Genomic DNA, 22,241 nt, shown 5'->3' with positions numbered 1-22,241 from the left:
TGGCAAGTCTGGATTTACCAAGGAAGAAACAAGAGAGAACCATGACTACTTATGTGACAAATCCACATTTCTGCCATTTAGATACTTAATATCACTCCAGAAATAAGATATTATACACAAATTTGGATAATAAAACATTTCATTTTTAAAAAAACTGCAATTGATCTTTAAAAACTCAAATATTTATGTAACCTCTTGTTTTAACAAGTGTAGTATATACACTACTGCATACACACAACTACTTCCTAAAGTTAAGATCATCCATATTTTGGATTTTGCTATTCCACTATTATCTTTTGCGTGTTTGAAACTACATTCCTACGTGTGATTTACAAAGTTAAAACAGAACCTAAACCCAGTGAAATCTGTGGGATTTTCTTCTCCTCTCAGTCTCCAAATAGAAGTTTTTGCAGAAGTGCACAGGTTCACCCCCCCAGTTATTAGAAAGGCCGACTTGAACATTTAATGTTAAAATTAATGTACTGCTAGGTTCCACTTTAGGAAAACTATGCTTAAAGACAAGACAGAAAGGAAGGCATCTGTTTATAATTAGGAAAGATATCCTTGGCATAACTGACCAGGCTGTCAGTAAGTATCACTGCTAGGTAGAGCTTTTACATTTCTTTTGCGGCATATGAATTTCCTAGAATCAAGTCACATCCTAACAGTTGATGCACTCCAAGACTTCATGTGCATAGCAAGCTAAAAGCAGCAATTGAGATGCAGCAATTGAGATTCATGTGAGACTGCCATACTTGCTTTCACTAGTGAGCTCAAGTATATGTAAATAGTAAGAAGGGAAACAAAGCACAATACTTAAGCTAACTCAGGTTAAGAATCTAGGCTCAACCAGGTACAATAGTGTTGCATATCCTGGTTTGAAACTAGTTCAGAGAATATATGCAAGCTTGGTATTCAGACTGATTTCTCTGTACACCTACCTTATGCCATATAAAGCATTCCCTCATAATGGTATTTTGAAAGTTAGGAAGAATCTTTTTATTTGCTCTTTTCTTGTTGTTATACACATGTTCGAAATCTCTAGTAGTTTGGGTTTTTTTTCCCCTTCTCTCCTCTAATGTCAGCAGGGCGTCATTTGCATCAGCACATATTTAATCTGAATAAACCAACAAATTTTAAAATAGAGGGTCCACCATAAAGGAACAATATAGATTTGCTCTGTTTCAAATCTTTGAAATGAAGTGACTGAATTTTAAAATTGCCAAGTTATCTGTTACTGTCACCTTCACAGCTACCAAGTTAAATGTCTCAGTAAGCTGCATGAAATTAAAATGCTATTGATTTTTATGATTGTAACACTGTTATCATTTGAAAATAGCATGGCTCTAGTCAGAGTAAAATAAATCATCTTAACAGCTCTGGTCCTCTGCTTACTACATGGTTGCAAGAGCGGCAGCTTCTCGAATAAAACTTCACAACTATGAGTTATCTGGAACAAATCTAAGTTAGGCAAATTTCTGTTATAATGTACAATCCTTTGCACCAACTCACAAATCTGAGAGATACAAATGGCAGCTAAAACTATGGTGCTTGAACAATCACATACATTTGTGAATGCTGGAGAAAAGGGAAAAAATAATCAGACTTTCCCTCCCACATACAACACACACAGTCCCTCATTTTCCTGCCACCTCTACAGCACAAAGTCCTTCACTCTCACCTCAGTTAGATGTCTGTTCAAGTTCTAGTTCAAATTTCCCAAACAAACTCATCTGAGAACAAGATAACTAAGTTCTCATCAGCTGAAAATTTTATACTTTCTGAGGCTGACTAAAATCAAGCAGGTGAAAGTCCCTCTAGCTTATCAGTTGGACTCCCAGCCTGGAACACAGACACTTTCCAAAGCTAATGCAAAGACTATCTGTTCAAACAACTGAATTGAAATTATAGCCCACGAATCTCCACTGGGAAAGAATCAGCAAGTGGACTCAACATCTTCCAAACAAAAGACAACCTTCTGCTGAGAAACACACTTAATTTAAGATCATGAAAACAGAATTTTAACTATTTACACCAGTCTGAATTGGGAGTGCAGCTAGGTGTTCATTACACCTCTTGAAATGGCTGATCTGCTACTATCTTAGGGCAGCTGAATTTCTCAGAATTAGTTTTTCTCATACATAACTTCACCCATGTCAGTTCCATGTACATACCCCACAAAAAAAGGCATGCTGGTTGTATCTGACAGTGAAATGACTTTTCTGTTCACTTAGCTGCATTCTCCCAGAGAGTTAGACAGGTGGTTTCTTTGGCAATCTGCAATTTTTCACTAGGCAGTACTTCAAAATGGTGGCCCTCATCTGTGACATTCATTCCTAAAAAGGACATGTAATATTCATGCCACAGTAAATGGGCAAAAGCCATCACACATCAACCTTTAATTTTTCTATCAGGAGTAGCAGTGCCTGAAAAGGAAATATTGCATCCCTAGCAAAACAAACCAATGAACCACCCACATGAACCAGCACTTACCCAACACAGTGCAAATGAAATAGTGGTCTATAGCCATCCAGTCACCTAACCACAGTGAGGAAATATTGTTTCCTCTGGGGAATTCTTTCTCAAAGTCTCTGTTTAAGCACTTCATACTTCCATAATTCTGTCATAAGTACTTGGCAGAAGCTGTAATACAAACAAAACGAATGGCAACCCTTACCAGATTACAAACTATAGTCTCTGAATCTTGGGCCTCCAGAGACATCTATTTTATATAGCAGTTTTGTATGCGTAGAGATGTATCCAAGTGGAGCTGGAAGCTACACTTGCCAGAAGCACAGTAGCTGCTGACTATATTCCTAATTCTAGGCATCACTGCTATTTGAGCACATTTCAGGGGATATTGTGACAAGGTATAAAAATTTCAGGCAGTATTTCACAATGCCCAGAGAGTTTCCTGGAAGACCTGTTATCCTTTCCCTCAGTAGTATGTCCAAGGTATTGTCTTGCCTGACCTGATGAGGGATTTGGGGGATAGTTTCTGACCAGAACTTTAAAGCTGACTAAACCAGACCTACTGATGTTCTACATGTAAAAAGATACTAGGAAAGTACCCAAGTGACCAAAGACACGTATAGGATACTTTGAGAAAGCTTCATTTGTTGCTTGTAGAACCATGCAGGACCGCAGAAACAGTTCCAGCAGCAGCAGTCTTCTGCGACACCACTGCAGAATTAAATTAGAACCTATTACCAGAAAAACCACTTCAGTTAGGTGGGGTGTGGGTCAAAGGGTGCAATTTGTATTCCTAGCTGAGCTTCTAAGGCTTTCTTCTTGCTCATGTTTTTGTTGTGCATGACACAAATACTTCATTTATATCAACAGTGCCACTATCCTTCCATAGTCACTTCAGTGCAACTAATCAGGAATCTCTTATGTTACAAATCAAAAATCACCTGTTTTACACACTTTCTGTGCTATTTTGTAGAATTCACAGAACTGTAGCTCTAGAAAGCATATATCATACTGTGTCCTATTACGAAAAACTCACTATAATCCATTTTTCACCATCCTCTGCAGAGCTCTTGCCTTCACATTCATACAAACTTCTCGTTTCTGTAGGGACTGCATCTGTTACTTATAATAAAACTATTCAACACATGCAGCATTAACAACATAAATACAATTTGGAAAGAAGCTTGCTGACCATTACATTCAAATGTGAAAGGGCATACCTTCGGCTTTCTACCTTTTCATCTCTGTGATACGATACTATGCAATAAATTACTTGTTTTTCACAAACATCTATGCTGGGGCTTATTTTGCAACTTTTATTCAACATCCTATAATACACATACAAGCTATAAAATCTCCCACAGAGAAAAAAACCTGATATATCTTCAAAGCTGAGAAGCAAATTTAATTTTAGTTATATTTTGGCTAATTTTGAAAATGAAACCTAACAATTCAAATCCTTGTAAGTGTTGAAATAAAATGTTATTTTAGTAATTCTCTGTATTATGTTCTGTTGACACAACAAGAAAGAGGTCCCACAAAAAATTTTCTATTTTAGCCTGTCATAAGCATTGTCAACCAAAGATGCATGGAGTTACGAGAACTATAGGATAAGGAACTAATTACATTTTATTTTTCTTAAATATGTTATAATACAACTTTACTGGAAAGTTGTAATTTGTCCCTGAATACACAGCGTAATAGTGACATGTTAAAAAGGGCTGGGGGGGACCCTTCAAAAGTATTCTAGCTAGTTTCCAGAACAGGATTATACATGCTCAAATCCCAAGCATCATGAAATCAGAATACAAATTTTTTATCAACTTACTCATATAGATGTATGAAAGGAATGCCTTAACACATCACAAAACCACTTAATAAGACTAAATTGTGTCATATGAAAGACTAGAAGTAGATACTTGCTTCCTTTCAGAAGTCTTCACATGCTTATGTTATTCAAGATCAAAACTGCAAATAGATTTCATACACTCAACTGTGCATGAGTACATTCAAAACCAAAACTCTTCTACCAGGTGTATTTGTTAAAAATATAATATCTACAAAATGAAAACAACTATATTTAGAGAGCTAGTGCTCTTTATTCTGGAAGCAAAATTATGAAGCACATGGAGAAGAAGAAATTATTCAAGAAAACCCAAGCAGGACTGTTAAATTCCCACATCACGAAAGGTCAAATTATACTTTCCGTTAGAGCCTGTACTCTCAACCTGTTTATTTAGAGCCTGCTGAAAACAACTGTAGATTTAAATTAAAAAACAAAGTTGGAAAATGGCACAAATATGACAGCTAAATTTAAGCCCCACTCCTGTACCAAGTTCTATTGTGTAAGTATCCTTAAAACCACAAACAGCCTTAACAAAAAGTTATGTGATTCAACATGCAAGTAAAAACATGAACAAGTCAGTCTTGAAGCATTAGCAGGAATACTGCAAAGAAAATATTATACCAAGTACTTCATGGTCAATACTATTCCTGGCCTTAATTTACGAGTCCACTTCCACGCAGAACCGTTGTACCACCTTGAAAAGACGACTTTACATTATGATATGCAGTTAGATGGGGGGGAAAAGGGAATGGCAGGCAAAGCAAGAGGATTCTCATCTCAGAAACAAAAAAATGCAAAGGCAACTAGATTGATCACAGCCACAAAAAAATGAAGCTGCTCTCCAAGAAGGACAGGATAAGGGCCTCTGTTGTTAGAGGATCAGATCACTTGTACCGTTTACTTGTACAAGCTGCGTAAGACTGACAAACAGTAGACTGGACTCCTAAACAATCAAGAGAACTAAGGACATGAATATAGTGAAGAGCAAAACAAAACATAATCATATCATCATTTCTTGCAGGTAATGACAAAATTTTGAGTTGATAGAGATGAACAGGCACAAGAGAATTTCTTTTCCACTGTAGATCATACTCACCAATTATGGTCTGGCAGAAGAGAAGCAGTGCAGAGAAGAGGAGAAATTTAAGGAGGGAAACAGGTTCTAGTCAGTAGATTTTGACAAAAGACTGAAACAGTTATACACTCATGATTATGGATCGGCTGAATCTGAAGGAGAAAAATCTGTAGTAGAAGCAAATAAGGTATCCTGAGAATTTCTTGAATCTGCTTGAAACACAAAACCTTAATGTGAGCATCTGCCATACAGCTGGTGCTTTAAAACAGACCTAGGTAAAATCAGAGAGGACATAAAACTAGCTCACGTTTTCTGAAACCAAATCCAACTCAGATTACTGGCAAATAATGCAGACACCACACATATTCCCTAGTAACACGAATATCAGTGTTTCAAAACCATCCTCCAGAATGTGTTCACACAGGAAAAAAACCCTACATGTAAACGTAACTAATGCTAGGAAGACCTAATACACTATGTAATATGGTCCAGTGCAGACAACTACACACAAATGGCACACACACCAATAATCACCTACTTAGGAAAAACCACATCTAGGGAATGTATTCCTACCCTTCTTGTAATGAGGTGGGTATGAGCCACTGCATAAGATGGAGAGATGGTTAATGTATTTTGAAACCTGAAAACCAGAACGAAGCACCTCAGATTTACTAGAACACATAAAACTGAAAACACAGACTAGGCAAATACTTCTACCTTACAGCTCATTCCCTTGATGATATTAATATCACACAATAAAAAAAGACCTTTAGAATACTGAAGTACATGACAGATTGAAAACAAAACAATCAAAGTGTGATTTTTTTTAAAAATTAAAGGACAGTTCATAACACACAACCTTCACCATATAGCTTTTTTTAATAGTTACATGGTTGAAGCTTGTAAAGACAGTCACAACATGATTTTTTGGAATTCAGTGTTTAATGATTTTATTAAATACAGGGAAAAAGTCCTAGTTTACTGAAGAGTGGTTAATTGGTGTCACCTAGTGTTGCACTGGATGTGACTGCCAGCTGGCTTCACAGCCAACGAGAATGGGCAAGCAGTCCCAGCAGGCTAGCCTGCAAAGCTGCCCAGTATCTCTTCTGTGAAGTCCCGAGTAGGGTGCCTGGAGCACTGCTGTAAAAACATACAACTTTCTCTTCAACCAAATTAATATGTGAAGTCTCCTATGCTTAGATATAGAGTACTATATGCATTAGATATAGAGTATAAAGATAAACACACACATAGAATGTTCATCTGAATTATCTTATAGTACAAGGAACAGTGAAAAAGAAATTATAGCATAGTTTGACTCTTGGGGTTATTTTTTAGATTTTATTCATCTCTGATCTAGTACTTTGTAATATGAATTTAGCTTAGGCTTTCTTTGTGTAGTTACCATCCCTGTGAAAAAAACCCTTCCCTATTTCCAAGAAGGTTTTGCTAGGTACTAAATAAATGCAGCTGCAGACCTAGCCAAATAATCAAGAGAATCTGGTTCTGGATCCAGCAAATGCAACCTCCATTTCTACATTTCTTGTTTTAACACCCTTTAAAGATTTTTTTTTTTTTTTTTTTTTTTTTAAGAACTGAATAAAGTGTGTGTTTAAAGTATGGGAAGAATTCTGATGAGGTTTTTAATTAAAAAGCTATAGCCCTCTATGACTAGAAAGCCTCCCTGACATGAGTTAGAGAACAGTTAAATAAAAAGAAAATTTACATCCAAAAATCTCAAAAAAATCTAGGGTTACCACACTTTATGAGCCGTGTCTAATTTGTATGTGGCACATCTGGTATAATAGATGTGATATATAAGCAGGCAAAATTTGAAGTAATAAGTGTTTCCCAGTGTTAAAATAAGCACCTCAGCACTTCAGATTTTTGCTCAGCAATTTTTCCTCAGTGGGAGAGGAAGCAGGGAAGGAAGGGTGCTTATCTACTTATCTCCTGTTACACTCTACCACTTATGAATTATCACTCACTCACTGAGATTTTTGGTGTCAAATCCAAGTAGAAAGCATTCCATTTTACTTGGTTCATGTTCACAGTATTGCACTGCTTAACTTGGCAAAACATCAAAATAGAACATTTTCACCCTTCTTAACCTCTCCTGTTGGCACACCAGTTTATTAAGCTAATGCCTCATAGCAAATTACCATTTTCCCCCTAAACCAATATAGTTCTGTTGTCATGAACACGCTGTATTACAGCTTCAGCTGACTGAAGAATATTCATCCCCTTCTTCACGGGTAAAGGGTTACAGTTTCTGTCAAGTTGTTCCCCAATCACCAGTGAAATATAATTTATCAGTGACTAAATATTATCTGTTCTGATGACTACTGAATGCTGAAACCTCCAAATAGTATATCAGATAAAAAACAGGTTATCAAGTAGAATACTGATGTTCCAATTATCTGTACTCTCAAAAACACCTACCATACTTTCTATGCCCTTGCCATGTTGAAATAAAAACCAGAAAAGTCTGGAACAGAAACATACCTTCTGCAAGGAGCTAATGATGACAAACAGACATTCTCCCAGACTGAATTATGTTATAGCCAACATGCAACAGGGCCTGCTTATTGATTGACCTGGACTTCATAAAAATGAAAGCTTCAATTTTACTCCAAGTTTACTTATTCTTCCCTTTTTCTTCCACTCTCCCCAAAATTTGACTGTCTTGTATCTAAAATCTTCAGAGCGAATGGTTTCTCTGTTCCCTTTGCTAGCTAGTTTCCATAGAATTCTGGGTTGAATTTTCTGGTGAGTCTTGCAGAATAGTACAAATTAGCATTAAATACACAATAAAAAACACCTATTCTTGCAGTTCTCCCAAAAAGACATTTACGTCTATCTTTTCTTGTCTACTCCTATTTCTGTATAAAACACTAGGGGAAAAAAATTTGCTATTTCTGCAACCCATAGCTGAAAACAGTTCAATTTTAAGAGTTCATTCTTTCCTTTTGGGTTTGGTTTTTTTTTTTAACTATTTATGTTGTTAGTTAAAGAAAAGGTGAAATCGTGCTGAATTTCATACTACTGTTTAGTCACACTGTGAAAAGAGTCAGAAGTTTGAATCCATTCTCTAGTGTAAAAAAAAAATCTTAACTGGTTTTAGAAAGAGCAAGAAGATGAAAAACAACAGAGAATGTAGAGAAGGCAGCAAGCAAATTCCTGATGACACACATCAGAAATATGTGTAATTTACACATTTCAAGCCAGCTGACGCTTACGGAAAAAGGGGAGACTTAGAATATTACTCATTCTTTTTAACTTATATAATCATTACAATTTACTTGTTCCAAACCGTGCTCAGAACTGCAGGATTTAAAGCAGACCAATGGAGAGTTTTAAGACAACAAAGTATAGGAAAGCTAAATTCAATTCAGTTTACCAAAACAAGCTTTTTTTCCAGCATATACCTGGTCAAGATCTGAGTTCCTAACTAAGACTGATTTCTCCTAAATTTTTTTAAACTTATCAGTCAGCAACTACCAGAATTATTTTAAGTTGAAATTACATTTAAAAAAAAAGTTCTGCAATTTCTGGCTTTAATCATTCATACTAATTAATTAAATTGTAGTAACAGTACGTAATATCTTATCCATCTCAAACATGAAATCAAACCAAAACCTAAAAAATAAGGAAATAAAAATTACTGATAACAAAATACTGGAATATGTGAGGGAGTAGAAATAAATAAAACATAAGCAGAAATCTTTTTATTGTCCCCAAAAGATAATCATGAATTTGCAATCCTTGCCTATAACAGAGATTAAGAAATAGAATTAATTTGCCTAGAAGATTCTAATAAGTTTTTTATACCTAAAGTTACAACTGCTTAGATAAATTACTAGATTAAACTAAGATCATTTTATAATACCATTTATGGTGCTGTGAAGGCCACATTTGTCTGTTAAGCAAAATAATTCCTCGTCTTGCATAGTCAGAAGGGTTAAAAAACCCCTCAGGAACATGGCATGCAGTAAAATACCGATGACAATATATTCTGCAATCAATTTCCAGCTCTGTGGCTACATCGCATGGCTCTGTGGATATCTGACTTAATCAAACAAACTTCAATTCCTAGGGACAAGATTAGCATAGTCAGTTAAATCCACTGCAAAAGTGATATTCTCTGCCTGAATGTAGTTTTCTAGGATGAATGTTTCCATAGAGCAGGCATTTCAACTGGCTACGTCAAGAATTCTTAATTGCCATTACTTCTTAAAAGCAAGAAGCCTCTTGGGATAAGCATTCTTTCCTACTTGAGGCTTTACAGCACGCTGGTACTGTGCACACACGGGCATCTTCCATCTATTTTTTCTGTCAGCACATTGTCAGTATTCTGATGGAGAAAACATGCCCCAGAAGAAGAAATCTGCACTTAGTTCCAGAGAAAAGCATGTAAAAGTAACAACTGAATGGTGGTAGAATGCTGATGCTAAGATATAAACAAAACGACATGCAAATAAGCTAGAGTCACAGCACTCTACTGACTTTCCAACACCTTTCCATTAAAAATTCTGTGGTGCCTGGCTACCACAAGAAATACCCAAGCCACTCGCAGCTGCTTTTCAAAAACCTTGGCAGAAGGTGATTATTTAACTTTTCTTTTTTCAAAGGGACAGATAAATTGTGATGGAAAACATTAAACATTCCACAAGCACTGATTATTGCTAACCTGACATGGTCTACTAACTTTAAAGTTATTCTCTATCACATGAATTCTACATGACATCAACTACCACGCAAGATTTTAAATGCGCATTAAAGCAGGTGGCTACCAGCAATTTCTTTTATATCTCACATCTGGTACCATACTCCGTATAAAGTATACACGTTATCTTTCGTTAATAAATCAAGACTTGAGTGAGAACTCTATCTAATTTCCAGTCTTGAAACTTAAAAGCTGTAAAATAATATTATTTCTTTTTTTCTGCATCTGTGGACAGTATTTCAAACTATTGTATTCTTTCAGGGAAGCCTGACAGATGGCTTATTGTTACCTTATAAGCATTCTTCTGTATTACTTCATAAATGTACAATCTTGATAAAACTTCTGTTTCAGAAGCTAGTAGCACAAACAGAGCTTATTGGAGGAAAAAGGTTAAAAAACCCCTAAGAAAATAGATAGAAAAATCTTTCTTTCTCCTAGGGCTGGGATGGGCGTGTATATGCAACAAGGAAAGAAAATGTTTTTTGGTAAAAGATCAGTCCTCCATCAGAGACTTATATCCAACGCCAGTAATAAACAGTTCTGAAATGGTTTGTAAGCCTGTTTGATACCCCTGACACCTGCAGATTAAACAACACTCTGTTCTGAGGGCATCAAGTCATGGTTTACTCCAGTGAAGACTGAAATACTATTTTTAGCCACTAAAGCATTATCTGCATGTTATTGCTCCCGTGTCTGTAAATCTCCATTTCACTGCAACAGTTATATTGCACAATACACAGCCTTAAAAGGAAGCTGGCTCTGTAGCAACTCCTTTGCAAGACCGAATTAGTTTCTCCTGTAGACATAAAAGAAAATCAAGTCTTACATTTAAACAAAGCAACTGATTATATGGGTGAAATATTTTAGCTGAAAGATGATGCAGCAGTACAAAAATACGTTGTTCTCTTTCACTAAGCCCACACCCCATCTAAGTCTACCAGTAAGTTTTAGGGGCTTAGAAACGGGTGAATGAAATGCCGTTTTGAAATCTTAACTGCCTATCCAAGGATTTGAATAAAGATAGTAAATTAATGGATGGAAAGCATTACAGTCAAGTGGAATGAATTTTGAAGCTTTTCTACTGTCATGTAACATGCAATTTAATGAATTACACAATATCCAAAAAGTGCAACGTAATACGTTGTAAGCCGCATTTTTAAAAGCATGAAATATAAGCAATTTGTGGGATTCTGATTAGGTATTCAAAAAATGATTATGATGGTAGGAAAGATTAAAAGGATGACTAAAAATGAACAAGCAAAGCAGGACATCATAATTTGCAAATTCAGTTATGACTGTAAGCAAAATTATTATTTAGCCTCAACAAAATAAACTGCTCAGCTTTCCTCATACTCCCCAATTTTCCAACAAAAAAAAATTAGAAATCGAACCACCACATGCATAAGTAGAATTATTACCAGCCTTTTATGACTTTAGAAGATACCAAACCCAAAGCCTATGTAAATTATCTTTCAGTAGACAATTTGCCATTTGAACAAGGGAGTATTGGGCTTTTGATCAGTAATTGGTTTGCTATGCACTCTGACAATGTGTAGATTTTTCCCCAATTAATACTGCAATCTTTTTACATCCCACTTATTCTACCTTAAGCTTAACATACTTGCTAAAGAAATATTCAGTCAATACAGATAAGATTTGTTTCCCTTGAATGCCATATTTTTATTTCCTCTTTCCTATGTCTCAGCCTCCATGTCACTACTTTTTTTCCTCCTCTTGTTTTCTCTTTGGTATTCTTCTTCATCTTCCTCTGTGAATAGACTGATGATCCATTCAAATATAGATCAAATTAAAAATGTCTATAGGACATATTCTGCAACTGCTTAATATAATATGCCATGAAAGCTTTGTGTTTGCAAAGAATCCTTTCAAATACCTTTGGGTTTTTTGTGTAAGATAATATCATCAGTTAAAGTTTACAAAAAACATTTGGAAGTTCATCCATGTTTAACAGTTAAGCAACAAGAACAATGCCAGTAAATTCTTTTGAAAGCAACATGAGGTACAGCATTTTATAGCAATCCTGGGGATCACAAACCTGCAGGGGGGGAACCTCGCTTTTTTTTTTTACACACCATTCTACAGGCCATGACATTTTAGGCTAAATGATATGAGGTGTGATAAATGCAAGCCTTCGTCTGAATACGAACATATTCTTAAAATATTTTAACTAGGAGTATAAGTGAAAATAAATTAGGCCAGTGGGATTTAAGTAAAGAATTCAAATTCTGTGGGATTTTCTTAGTTTACTGTTTAAGGTAGAAATCACACAAGCTCTGAAAGTTTTTGGCCCTGGAAACAATTAGGGAATTATTCTGAAATTAAATCACTATCTTCTGACTGGCAGCATAAGAACAAACAAAAATCAGTGTATTTATTCTTAACTACACTGAAACAGGTGCTGTCTAAACCTCCCTAAACAGTCATGGCATAAGTTTCTTAGCTCCTACCTTACTTCCCATACTGTTATAAATCCAACCTCTTTTTCTTCGTTTCTTGACACAGGCAAAGAGATGCAGATGTGCAAAATGGAAACTGAAAGCCCTGACCTAATTTTTAGTTTCTAAGAAATCCGATTATGTTCTCTCCCTGTGATAGTCAGAATGAGAAACTGGCATCTCCAGAGAATAATTCAGACTTTGTTTGACTGCACTTAGCTGTAGTTCAGCATTCGGATCTTTATTGCAGTTACAGTAGTAAGTAAAGTCAAAACCTAGCACATAGCATGTTTGTCTCCGTGGCTGACAACAGTGATTCTTCCTATCAGCTTCCTAAAATGATCAGACAAAAATTACTCTGTAGACCTAATTCCAAGGCTGAGGTTGGCCCTATGCATCACTTAAAGCAAGCGTAATGGCCAGGGGAGTTGCCAAAGCAATGCGTATTGGGCTTTACTTCTCCAGAATTCCCATTTTCTGAAAAAAATGAGGAGTCTGCAACTTGCATGTGCTGAATATGTCCAGCGCATCTCCTTCAAAGGTCAAGTGTAAGAAACGTACCACGTCCAGACAAGTGGATTCTTTACTAGTTCCTAAACTGGTCCTTCCTCAGCCATGCATAATGTGGGCAACCCGTTAATCAAACATTATCAAGACACTTCGATACTAAACTGCTATTCTGTTTTATTTGAATGCAACACCTTCAATTTATTCTTTTACTAGTCTGAATTTTATAACAATTGCAGTAAAAAGGTATGGGGAAGAAATGCAGATGCATGACTTGTCCAAGCCCTGAGCTACTCAACAAGGTTAATTAGGGAGGCGGGGAAGTTGTTTCATCTGACCACATTACCAACATATCTAGTCTTGCTATGCGTTACTCAGCCGCGCCCCCCCCTTTAATAAGTTAATGGGTCACGTCCTACACTGACTCACTGACTTATACCTGTCTCTGAGTTTTTTAACTTATTACTGTAAGCCATAGAGGCTATATTCTGATCTAAGCTCGGACTGGTGGCAATAAGATGGCAGGTTTCCCAATGCACAGAAAGCTATTTGATGAACATGAGGATAGCCTGACCTGATACGTGTTTGCACTGACACTACAGAGCTGACACTGTTCTACTTAACAATATGTTACAAAACAATGACTGAAAAAGCATGAAAACCTCTTTCTCACTGAGGTGCAAACAGTAATCCGTAAGTGCTTCCAGGTAGTTTAAGCTTAAGCAACTTTACTTTTTATTAAACAAAAGTTAAAATTCAAAGGCAGAATTGACAGTCAAAGAGGTAGCAAATTAATAGCCCTAATATATATGTAATATCTTGTAATTTAGTATTATAAATGCAGATAACAATGTATTATATGTCGTACTATGACATATTGCATTCTATTACGTTGTATACATTTTCAAGCTAATCCTCTTCTTCAGAAAAAATCTTCATCTGTAACTTCAGCGTTCAATTTTTTCATCTTAATGCGAAAAGTCTGTTATTGAAACCCTTCAGTTTTCATTCTTTAGCTCTCATTTTAACTGTGCAGTCTTACAGGGTTTCCTCTCATATTTAACAAATGATGAGTGCTCGAAGGCTACATACGTATTCATACGACAATGCAAATTGTTCAGGAACTTCCAGCAGCAGGGTAATACAATATACCATAAGAGTTCAACGTGGGTTAATTGCTCTGCAAAACGGGTATCTTTTTTTTTTTTTATGACTCAATCTCCTTTGGGAATGCCAAACCTCCCCCTCATTGACAGAAACCGTGCAAACGGGGGACCCGCTCCATTAACAGGAAGAAAATCTACTAATTTTACATAACAAAAAAAATAGAGAGGAATGAAATTTGCCTTCAGTTCCATGAAAAATCAGACACACAAGGTGCGTGACAGGAAAATAGGGACCTAATTGTTTAGCGCCCTCAAGAACTGTTCACAACAGGTGGAAAGAAAGGCACGGAAAATTGACGCAAAGGAGATGACAAATCCTAATACAGAAATCTTTCAGCAAGCATGTAATGAAAAATGGTATTGCAGAGAAGAGTCTGGGAATGGCACAGAACCAAATCAGTGCCAAAAACTTCCGAATTCCTCCCTTTCTACAGGCGAGGAAGGGAACAGACTCTTGACTGTATTACAAAAATTCCTTCATGATCTTTTGTTATAAGGCTGAAGAACAGCCTTTTCTAACACTGGATGATGCAAAACACTACCAATAAGTGAATGGAAGAAGTATGACATATTATACATTTAAAACTAAATTAGCAAAAATTACTGCTGAAAATTTTTTTTTCATTTAAGGGAAACAAACATATTCTGTTATTTGAGCTGACCTTTATGACCAAAGGAAGGCACAATATATTGAATATAAAAAAACCCTTGAGGAAAACAAGGACAGAAGCAGCTACTCCAATGCATTAACTTTCTCCTTTTGAGAATAAAAAGCCCTTCAACCCTATAAATAAAAAAAATGGAAGTGTAAAAGTTAGTAACCCAAATGATGTAAAGAACAAAGGAAGATGGTACTATATAAAGTAGTAGGTTTTTAAATGAGAGGGATGTAGATTAAAAGCATAAAATGCCTTAGAGAGCAGTTCTATGTCCACCAGTATCTAACTTCAATTTTTAGGCTAGACATTCATCAAGGAAAGCATTCCTATCCCACACTACAGTTTAGCAGACAAACAAAACCAAGGGATCTAAGTTTTTAGAAGCAATATGAACCATTGTGAAAGCCCTCTGCACAAAGAAGTACTTGTTATCCAAACTGATAAAATATTTTTGGTTATGTATAAAATGCATACACCATTTAAATATAACTGAGCAATCTTTCAGCAGAGATTTTTTAAACATCCAACAGCAATGCCTATTTCCTGAGACAAAGGCATCCTTCCTGCCCACCACGATATTTTCCAGCTCTCCAACATGAATTCCTGAGGGATAATGTGTAGGGGGTTAATTTTTGCAAACTGTTCATGTTGGTGATAAAAATATTTATTTTTAGCCAACTATTAATGTACTAGGATAGTCTCAGGTTAAAAGACTCATGCTAAAAGACAAAGATTACTCTTTGAAGACTTTCTACTTCAGCAACTCATACATCTTCAACAGAGGAAACCATCAGCTCAGTGACACAGCTTGCAGTTGGTTTTGACTATTACAGCAAAACGGTTTCCTCCACCCACCTGAGCCTGGATTATGAGACATGGCTAGCTACAATAATATTAGTAGTAAACAATTTTCATAGCTTTTAAGAAAACAGTTCATCAGTTTGAGCCAATATGTGTAAGATTAATAATTCTGGCTTGTAGTTACAGTCCTTGTGGAATTTTGAGGCAAGTATCTGAGAGGAGAGGTACCTTTAAACAGGTATGCCTGATGATGGAATGAAATCAAGCACTGCGACTGTATAGCATATTTTGCAAAGGCTACAGTAATGCCAAGTTTCTATCTTCAAACCACATTTCAACCCACTCCCCACAGCTTATGTGATTTTAATCTGTTTTTAAAAAAACATGGTTTAAACAGAGAATAAGGGAGATCACCGAGGTGCACGGAATGACTAAACACGAGGTCACTGAGTTTACATAAAGTAAAACATGACAAGGATTTGGAAAAAAAAAAGAAATCACAAAGTACAAAATACACTTTGTCAATCTCAATTTGTTTTCTTGCGCCTCTGAAGTGCCATTCCAATCTCCTTCAACTGTGTGCTGCTCTAACTTTTCATTAACTCATATTTGCATTAGCAGCACGCATATTTGAATACAACTAAAACAAGTTTTAAAATAAAATGAGTTCTAATGATCACTTTCCAAAATAAGAGTTGTAGTACAATTTTTAAAATATGAACCCAGAAAAGCATAAAGAAAAATTAAAAGAGTGCCAACAATGTAAAAGATTTTCTTTTTCAAAGCTTTTAAGTGTTTGGGAATTGTTTATTCTAAGCTGACATTTTATTTAAATATCCTATTCAGCAATTATGAAAGCAACTTCATCCTACATTTATTTTCACTAAAATTCACTATTTTTGTGTCAAACTCTTCCTAACAATGGCACTTCTTAAGTATTGGGGAAAAGGGACCCACAATGGCATTCCATATAGAATATATCACATGATGGCTTAATAATGTACAAATCAAATCTTCTGCCAACTAAAACATAAAACCAGGATATAAGGTACTGGTAAAGAATAAAACTATATCTAATTAATTTATTTTTAAATAAAATTCTTGTGAAACCATTCCAGCCAATTAGAGTGTGATAGAAGTATTTCCTTATCAACCTCAAAGTCTTGTGAGTCTAGTAAGTATGTCTCTACAACGTAACACTTGTATCAGTATACCAGATGCATCCTCAAAAATAATGGTTTCATCTTAAATCATGCAATTCCAGGCATGCTCCGAAGACAGTAGACAGAGATAATGGAACTGCTTCTGGCAAGGTTAAGCTGTACAGGTGGCATTAGGATAAGTAACTTTGAAGACAAGGTTTCTGAAATGAAACTTACATAAAGAATTTCCTTTTAGAGTAAAAACAAGGGAGGCTCTAATCTTTGGTAAGAATTTTAAATTTTAGTTTAAGAAATAGAAATGGAAATGCTTTTAAAAATAGTCTCAAATGATTCAAATAAAGCTTTTAACATGAAATCATAAAAGCAATATTGATCATTTAAAACTATATGACATTTAAACAAATCTTTATTTTACAAATAGACTAATGTAATTTAATTTTAGATACCTACAGGTGAATTCACACTTCGTTTGTTACCTTAGGACACATAAATGTAAGCCAGTGATAATACAGTGTGTATGTTAATATGCAAACCACCAAGACCTACCATCTGGAGAGCTAATGAACAATCAAGAGATCCCAAATTAAACTGCAGAATTTTCCCTTAGAATCTTTAGGACAACACTGTCAAGTTCAATCTATTCACTTAGCCTCCAGAATCAATTTTTCAAACTTTATGACAGGTCTAATAGTTTCCACCTGTTTCTCTTGCTTGACTTTTGACTGGCACGTTACCAGCCAGGGTGGAAATGCAGACAAAGAGCCCTATTAGGCTCCGGCTGTTTCTCTACTGTGAGGTCGCTCAGCCATTAAATTAGTTCCAGCCCACTTTCTCCTTCCACATCTTATTTTTTGGGGGGTATGAAGGTTTGGGGAAGTGGAAAGGAAGAGAGACAAAAGTTTGACATTCAGTTGGTGGGAAAGGTATAAGAAAATCTAAAGTCAAGAAAGTTAAATGCTAAATTTATTTATAATTTACTAAGTTTACTACTAATCACACTAAGTTCTTGAGGTATCTGTATCACATTTTCAATCATCATAAACTTGGTAAAATTTGAGAGACCTACAAGAGTCTATCATGTAACATGTGCTTATTGCAATATATGATTACATAAACACAGTAATTTTTTTCTGTGATTCATGAGCGATCGACAGGTACCTATTTTTTGTTCAAGCAAAGAAGCTCTTTTTTTCCTTAGATACGTTTTCCTGTCACTCAGAATTGGCAGTTAGAAAAAAATTACATACACACATCCTAACAAATTCATATTGGTTCATTTAGAAGTACCTTAAAAACCTGACAAATTTTTCTTTAATAAAAATTAACTAATTGGTATTTGCACTGATTTCTAGTGATTTATGAAATGCTATCATTGCTGAAGTCTCAACGTACTTTCTTGAATTGCAAATCACAGGGACTACATCATTCTATTATCTATGACAACAAAGTACAAAAGTCTTTCTGTAAGATAAATTTCATTGTTCAAATTATAATCTCAATAGGATCAAGTTCCCAGTTTAAGTTACTTAGAGCCAGGACTTCTAGTTTACGTCTTACCTGAAAACTGACTACTCAGGCTGCATCATGATGGAGAAAATCTTGAAGACCTACATCTGTAAACACTTCATTACATTTGGGCTACTTAATGTAAAAAAGCAACCAGAGTCCTGACCACTCTGCTCGTACAGAACTTTAAAGATAAGAGAGTAAAGATTCCACTGTCATTCAAAAAAACAAAGACCACTTCTTTTAGCTCCTTTGCCTTTCTTGATACAGCATATGTAAATCATATATAAATTGACCAATCATATATAAATTGACCAGACATGATTCTATTTAGCTTGTGACATCTAAGTAAATTCACAAAACTCAGAACTATATACTTCATCTTACTGAGATGTGTGAATGATGTTACCTAGAACCACCACCAAAAACAACTGTCAGAGAAGAAAGGTCTTGACCTATTAATTATCACTTTGCCACTTTCTTCACAGTACTTCTGCTTGCAATCCAATGGGCTGAATGTGCTGTGAATACTAAAAATTAAGAAGCAAATGTTACAAATGCTTCTACAAAAAAGCTGTTTTCTTTGTGGTCTCTTATCGAACTAGCATGTCTGCCTATGTCCAAAAGCCATTGCAAAATCTGTTGCAGCACAAGGATGTAGATCTGGGGGAAGGGGAGTGGCAAAATTAGACATCAATATTTTTTTAATGTGTGCACACATGAGTATATATACACACACAGACAACAGTTTGGAATTAAAAGAATTGTATTTGATTCCAACTGTCTCTAAATTGCAGTATTTTAACACAAATTATAATTTCTAAATTCTATCACAGTTTCAGCTGTAAGACTACAAACGGATTTACTTTAATACTGTTATAATGCATCCTCATTCACAGATTTTGTGTGTGTATATTCAATTTAAGCTCTCTAGCTGAGAACTAAAGCTATTATTGCTGGTTAACTAATCATTTACAATAACATTCAAGGTGATTTAACTGATGATAGTGGTTAAAAATAAAAATACAAAACAAAATTCCTGAGGTTATTTTCAACAGTAAAAGCCATTTGCAATTTCTGCAGATAAATTAACACTGATACTCAAAAGTAGTCATCAAGAAAAGTTATAGCTGCAGGTAGAAACATACATAGAAAAATCTGTCCTGAAGAGCAACAACTTCCCAAAGACAGTTTTTTCCATCAGACTGTTTCATGAAACATAACAGTATAGTCTTTGTACATAGAGTCCAATCTAAGGATTTAGTAACTGTGATTTTCATACTGCTTAATCCCATTCAAAACTCTAATGAACTACCTTCTCAAAGGTATCCCACAACTCATTCACAAGGTCATCTATGTGATGATGAAAGAATGTCTAGCATAACCCTAACTGATGTTTAAAAAAACCCAACAAATCACTGAAGAGTATTATAGTGAAATAGGCAATAAAAGGAATGAGAGAAAACATTAATGTTAAAATTAAATACCACAATCTACTTGGTCTCACTTTTCTCTAATAATTAGCTTAGAAAATAACTTGTAGTAGAAAATGCATATAATCTCCTAAACATGCATATTTAATACCTTAAACTTTCCTATGGTGACGTTCATGCTTTGCAAGAGGAATAATGACTAAACTCTACTACCAAGTAAAAAATTGTCATGCTTGGATTTTCCCACCCTTTATGGCTTAGTACTTTATATGTTATCAACTAATATTCTGTGAATACAAAGATCTCTATTTTGTGTCCTATCTAGAAAATAATCAGCATTTTTTTTACATTGGCTAGCTTGTAAGCAACAAATAAACTAAAGAGAAGTTTCTTTCTGAACATTGTGCGTTACCATAATTGTGAATTCCAGATCAGAAAGCTTATTCGATATGGTCTAGATTACTAACTTACCCATCTAGAAGATTCATTGTTGTTGTGGTAACTTCAGTAAAAAGAAGAATCTTTCCAAGCTTCTTTGTTTGAAGATTCTGTTGATACGTCTTCAGGCTGAAATGTTCTGATGTGAAGCTTCCCATCTCAGTGATGACTGGCATAAGAGATGGGGTTATCTTCATTTTTGACTCACAGGATGAAACAAATTTAAGAGACACCTTACTGGATGCTCTTAGTCCTTCAGCATCTACATTTCCCTCAAGCCATTTCAGAAAAGCAAGATGGGTTTCCTGTGGGCAAAGGAAATAAAATAAGGCATAGAAATATAGACCACCACATGTGAAGACATAAATTCTTACGAGAACATTTTTATTCAAACAATCATCTACTTTAAAATAGGAATATTAACTCAATTTCCTCTTCAAGGATCAGCTTCTGCTGCTTGTTCTAGTCCAGTCTAGCCTGACTACTTGAGACTCTCTTCCTAGACTTAAGGCCACGCTCCTTTGCAAATTCATTAAGGTTGATCATAGAATCATAGAATCGTTTAGGTTAGAAAAAACCTTTAAGATCATCAAGTCCAACAGTTAACCTAGCCAAGTCCACCACTAAACTATGTCCCTAAGCATCACAACTACATGCTTTTACATACCTCCAGGTGATTCAACCACTTCCCTGTTCCAATGCTTGACAACCCCTTCAGTGAAGAAATTTTTCCTAATATCCAATCTAAACCTCCCCTGGCACAACTTGAGGCCATTTCCTCTCGTCTTGTCACTTGTTACATGGGAGAAGAGACTGACACCTACCTCGCCACAACCTCCTTTCAGGTAATTGTAGAGAGCGACAAGGTCTCCCCTCAGCCTCCTCTTCTCCAGACTAAACAACCCCAGCTCCCTCAGCCACTCCTCATAAGACTTGGGCTCTAGACCCTTCACCATCTTTGTTGCTCTTCTTTCGACACACTCCAGAACCTTAATGTCTTTCTTGTAGTGAGGGGCCCAAAACTGAACACAGTATCTGAGGTGTGGCCTCACCAGTGCCAAGTACACAGGAACGATCACTTCCCTCCTCCTGCTGGCCACTCTATTTCTCATACAGGCCAGGATGCCATTGGCCTTCTTGGCCACCTGGGCATACTATTGGCTCGTATTCAGCAGGCTGTCAACCAACATCCCCAGGTCCTTTTCTGCTGGGCAGCTTTCAAGCAACTCTTCTCCGGAGCCTTGCATGGGTTTGTTGTGACCCAAGTGCAGGACACGGCCCTTAGCCTTGTTGAACTTCCTACAATTAGCCTTGGCCCATTGACCCAGCCTGTCCATATCCCTCTGCAGAGCCTTCTACCATCAAGCACATCAATACTCCCACCCAACTTGGTGTTGTCTGCAAACTACTGAGGGAGCACCCAATCCCCTCATCCACATCATTGATAAAGATATTGAACTTAACTGGCCCCAATACTGAGCCCTGGGGAACACCACTTGTGATCAGCTGCCCACTGGATTTAACTCCATTCAGCACAACTCTTTGGGCCTGGCCATCCTGCTAGTTTTTTACCCAGCAAAGCATATGCCCATCCAAGCCATGGGCAGTCAGTTTCTCCAGGACAATGCTGTGGGAAACTGAGTCAAAGTTTCCCAAACAAACAAACAGTCAAAGGCTTTATTAAAGTCTAGGCAGACAACATCCACAGACTTTCTCTCATCCACTAAGCAGGTCACTTTGTCATAGAAGGAAGTCAGGTTAATCAAGCAGGACCTGCCTTTCATAAACCCATGCTGACTGGGCCTGATCACCTGGTTGTCCTGTACATGCCATGTGATGACACTCAAGATGACCTGTTCCATAACTTTGCCTGGCACCGATGTCAGAATGACAACTCTGTAGTTTCCCAGGTCCTCCTTCCAGCCCTTCGTGTAGATAGGTGATACACCGGCTAATTTCCAGTCAGCTGGGACCTCCTCAGTTAGCCAGGATT

The 22,241-nt window shown here is 36.2% G+C and overlaps 1 protein-coding gene across 1 annotated transcript in view; it reads right to left on the bottom strand.

The window, feature by feature from the left end:
* HLCS (holocarboxylase synthetase (biotin-(proprionyl-CoA-carboxylase (ATP-hydrolysing)) ligase)) overlaps positions 1-22,241 on the bottom strand; it is a 118,413-nt gene that overhangs the window by 57,840 nt on the left and 38,332 nt on the right. Inside the window, exon 5 of the mRNA XM_010290355.1 lies at positions 20,282-20,553. Within this exon, the coding sequence (XP_010288657.1) occupies positions 20,282-20,553 (272 nt within the window). The remainder of the gene's footprint in view (positions 1-20,281; positions 20,554-22,241) is intronic.

The sequence above is a fragment of the Phaethon lepturus genome, unplaced genomic scaffold, assembly GCF_000687285.1.
Source record: "Phaethon lepturus isolate BGI_N335 unplaced genomic scaffold, ASM68728v1 scaffold7757, whole genome shotgun sequence".
NCBI lineage: Eukaryota > Metazoa > Chordata > Aves > Phaethontiformes > Phaethontidae > Phaethon > Phaethon lepturus.
The sequence above is the reverse complement of the archived record's forward strand: the minus strand, read 5'-3'. Positions and strand labels throughout refer to the sequence as shown.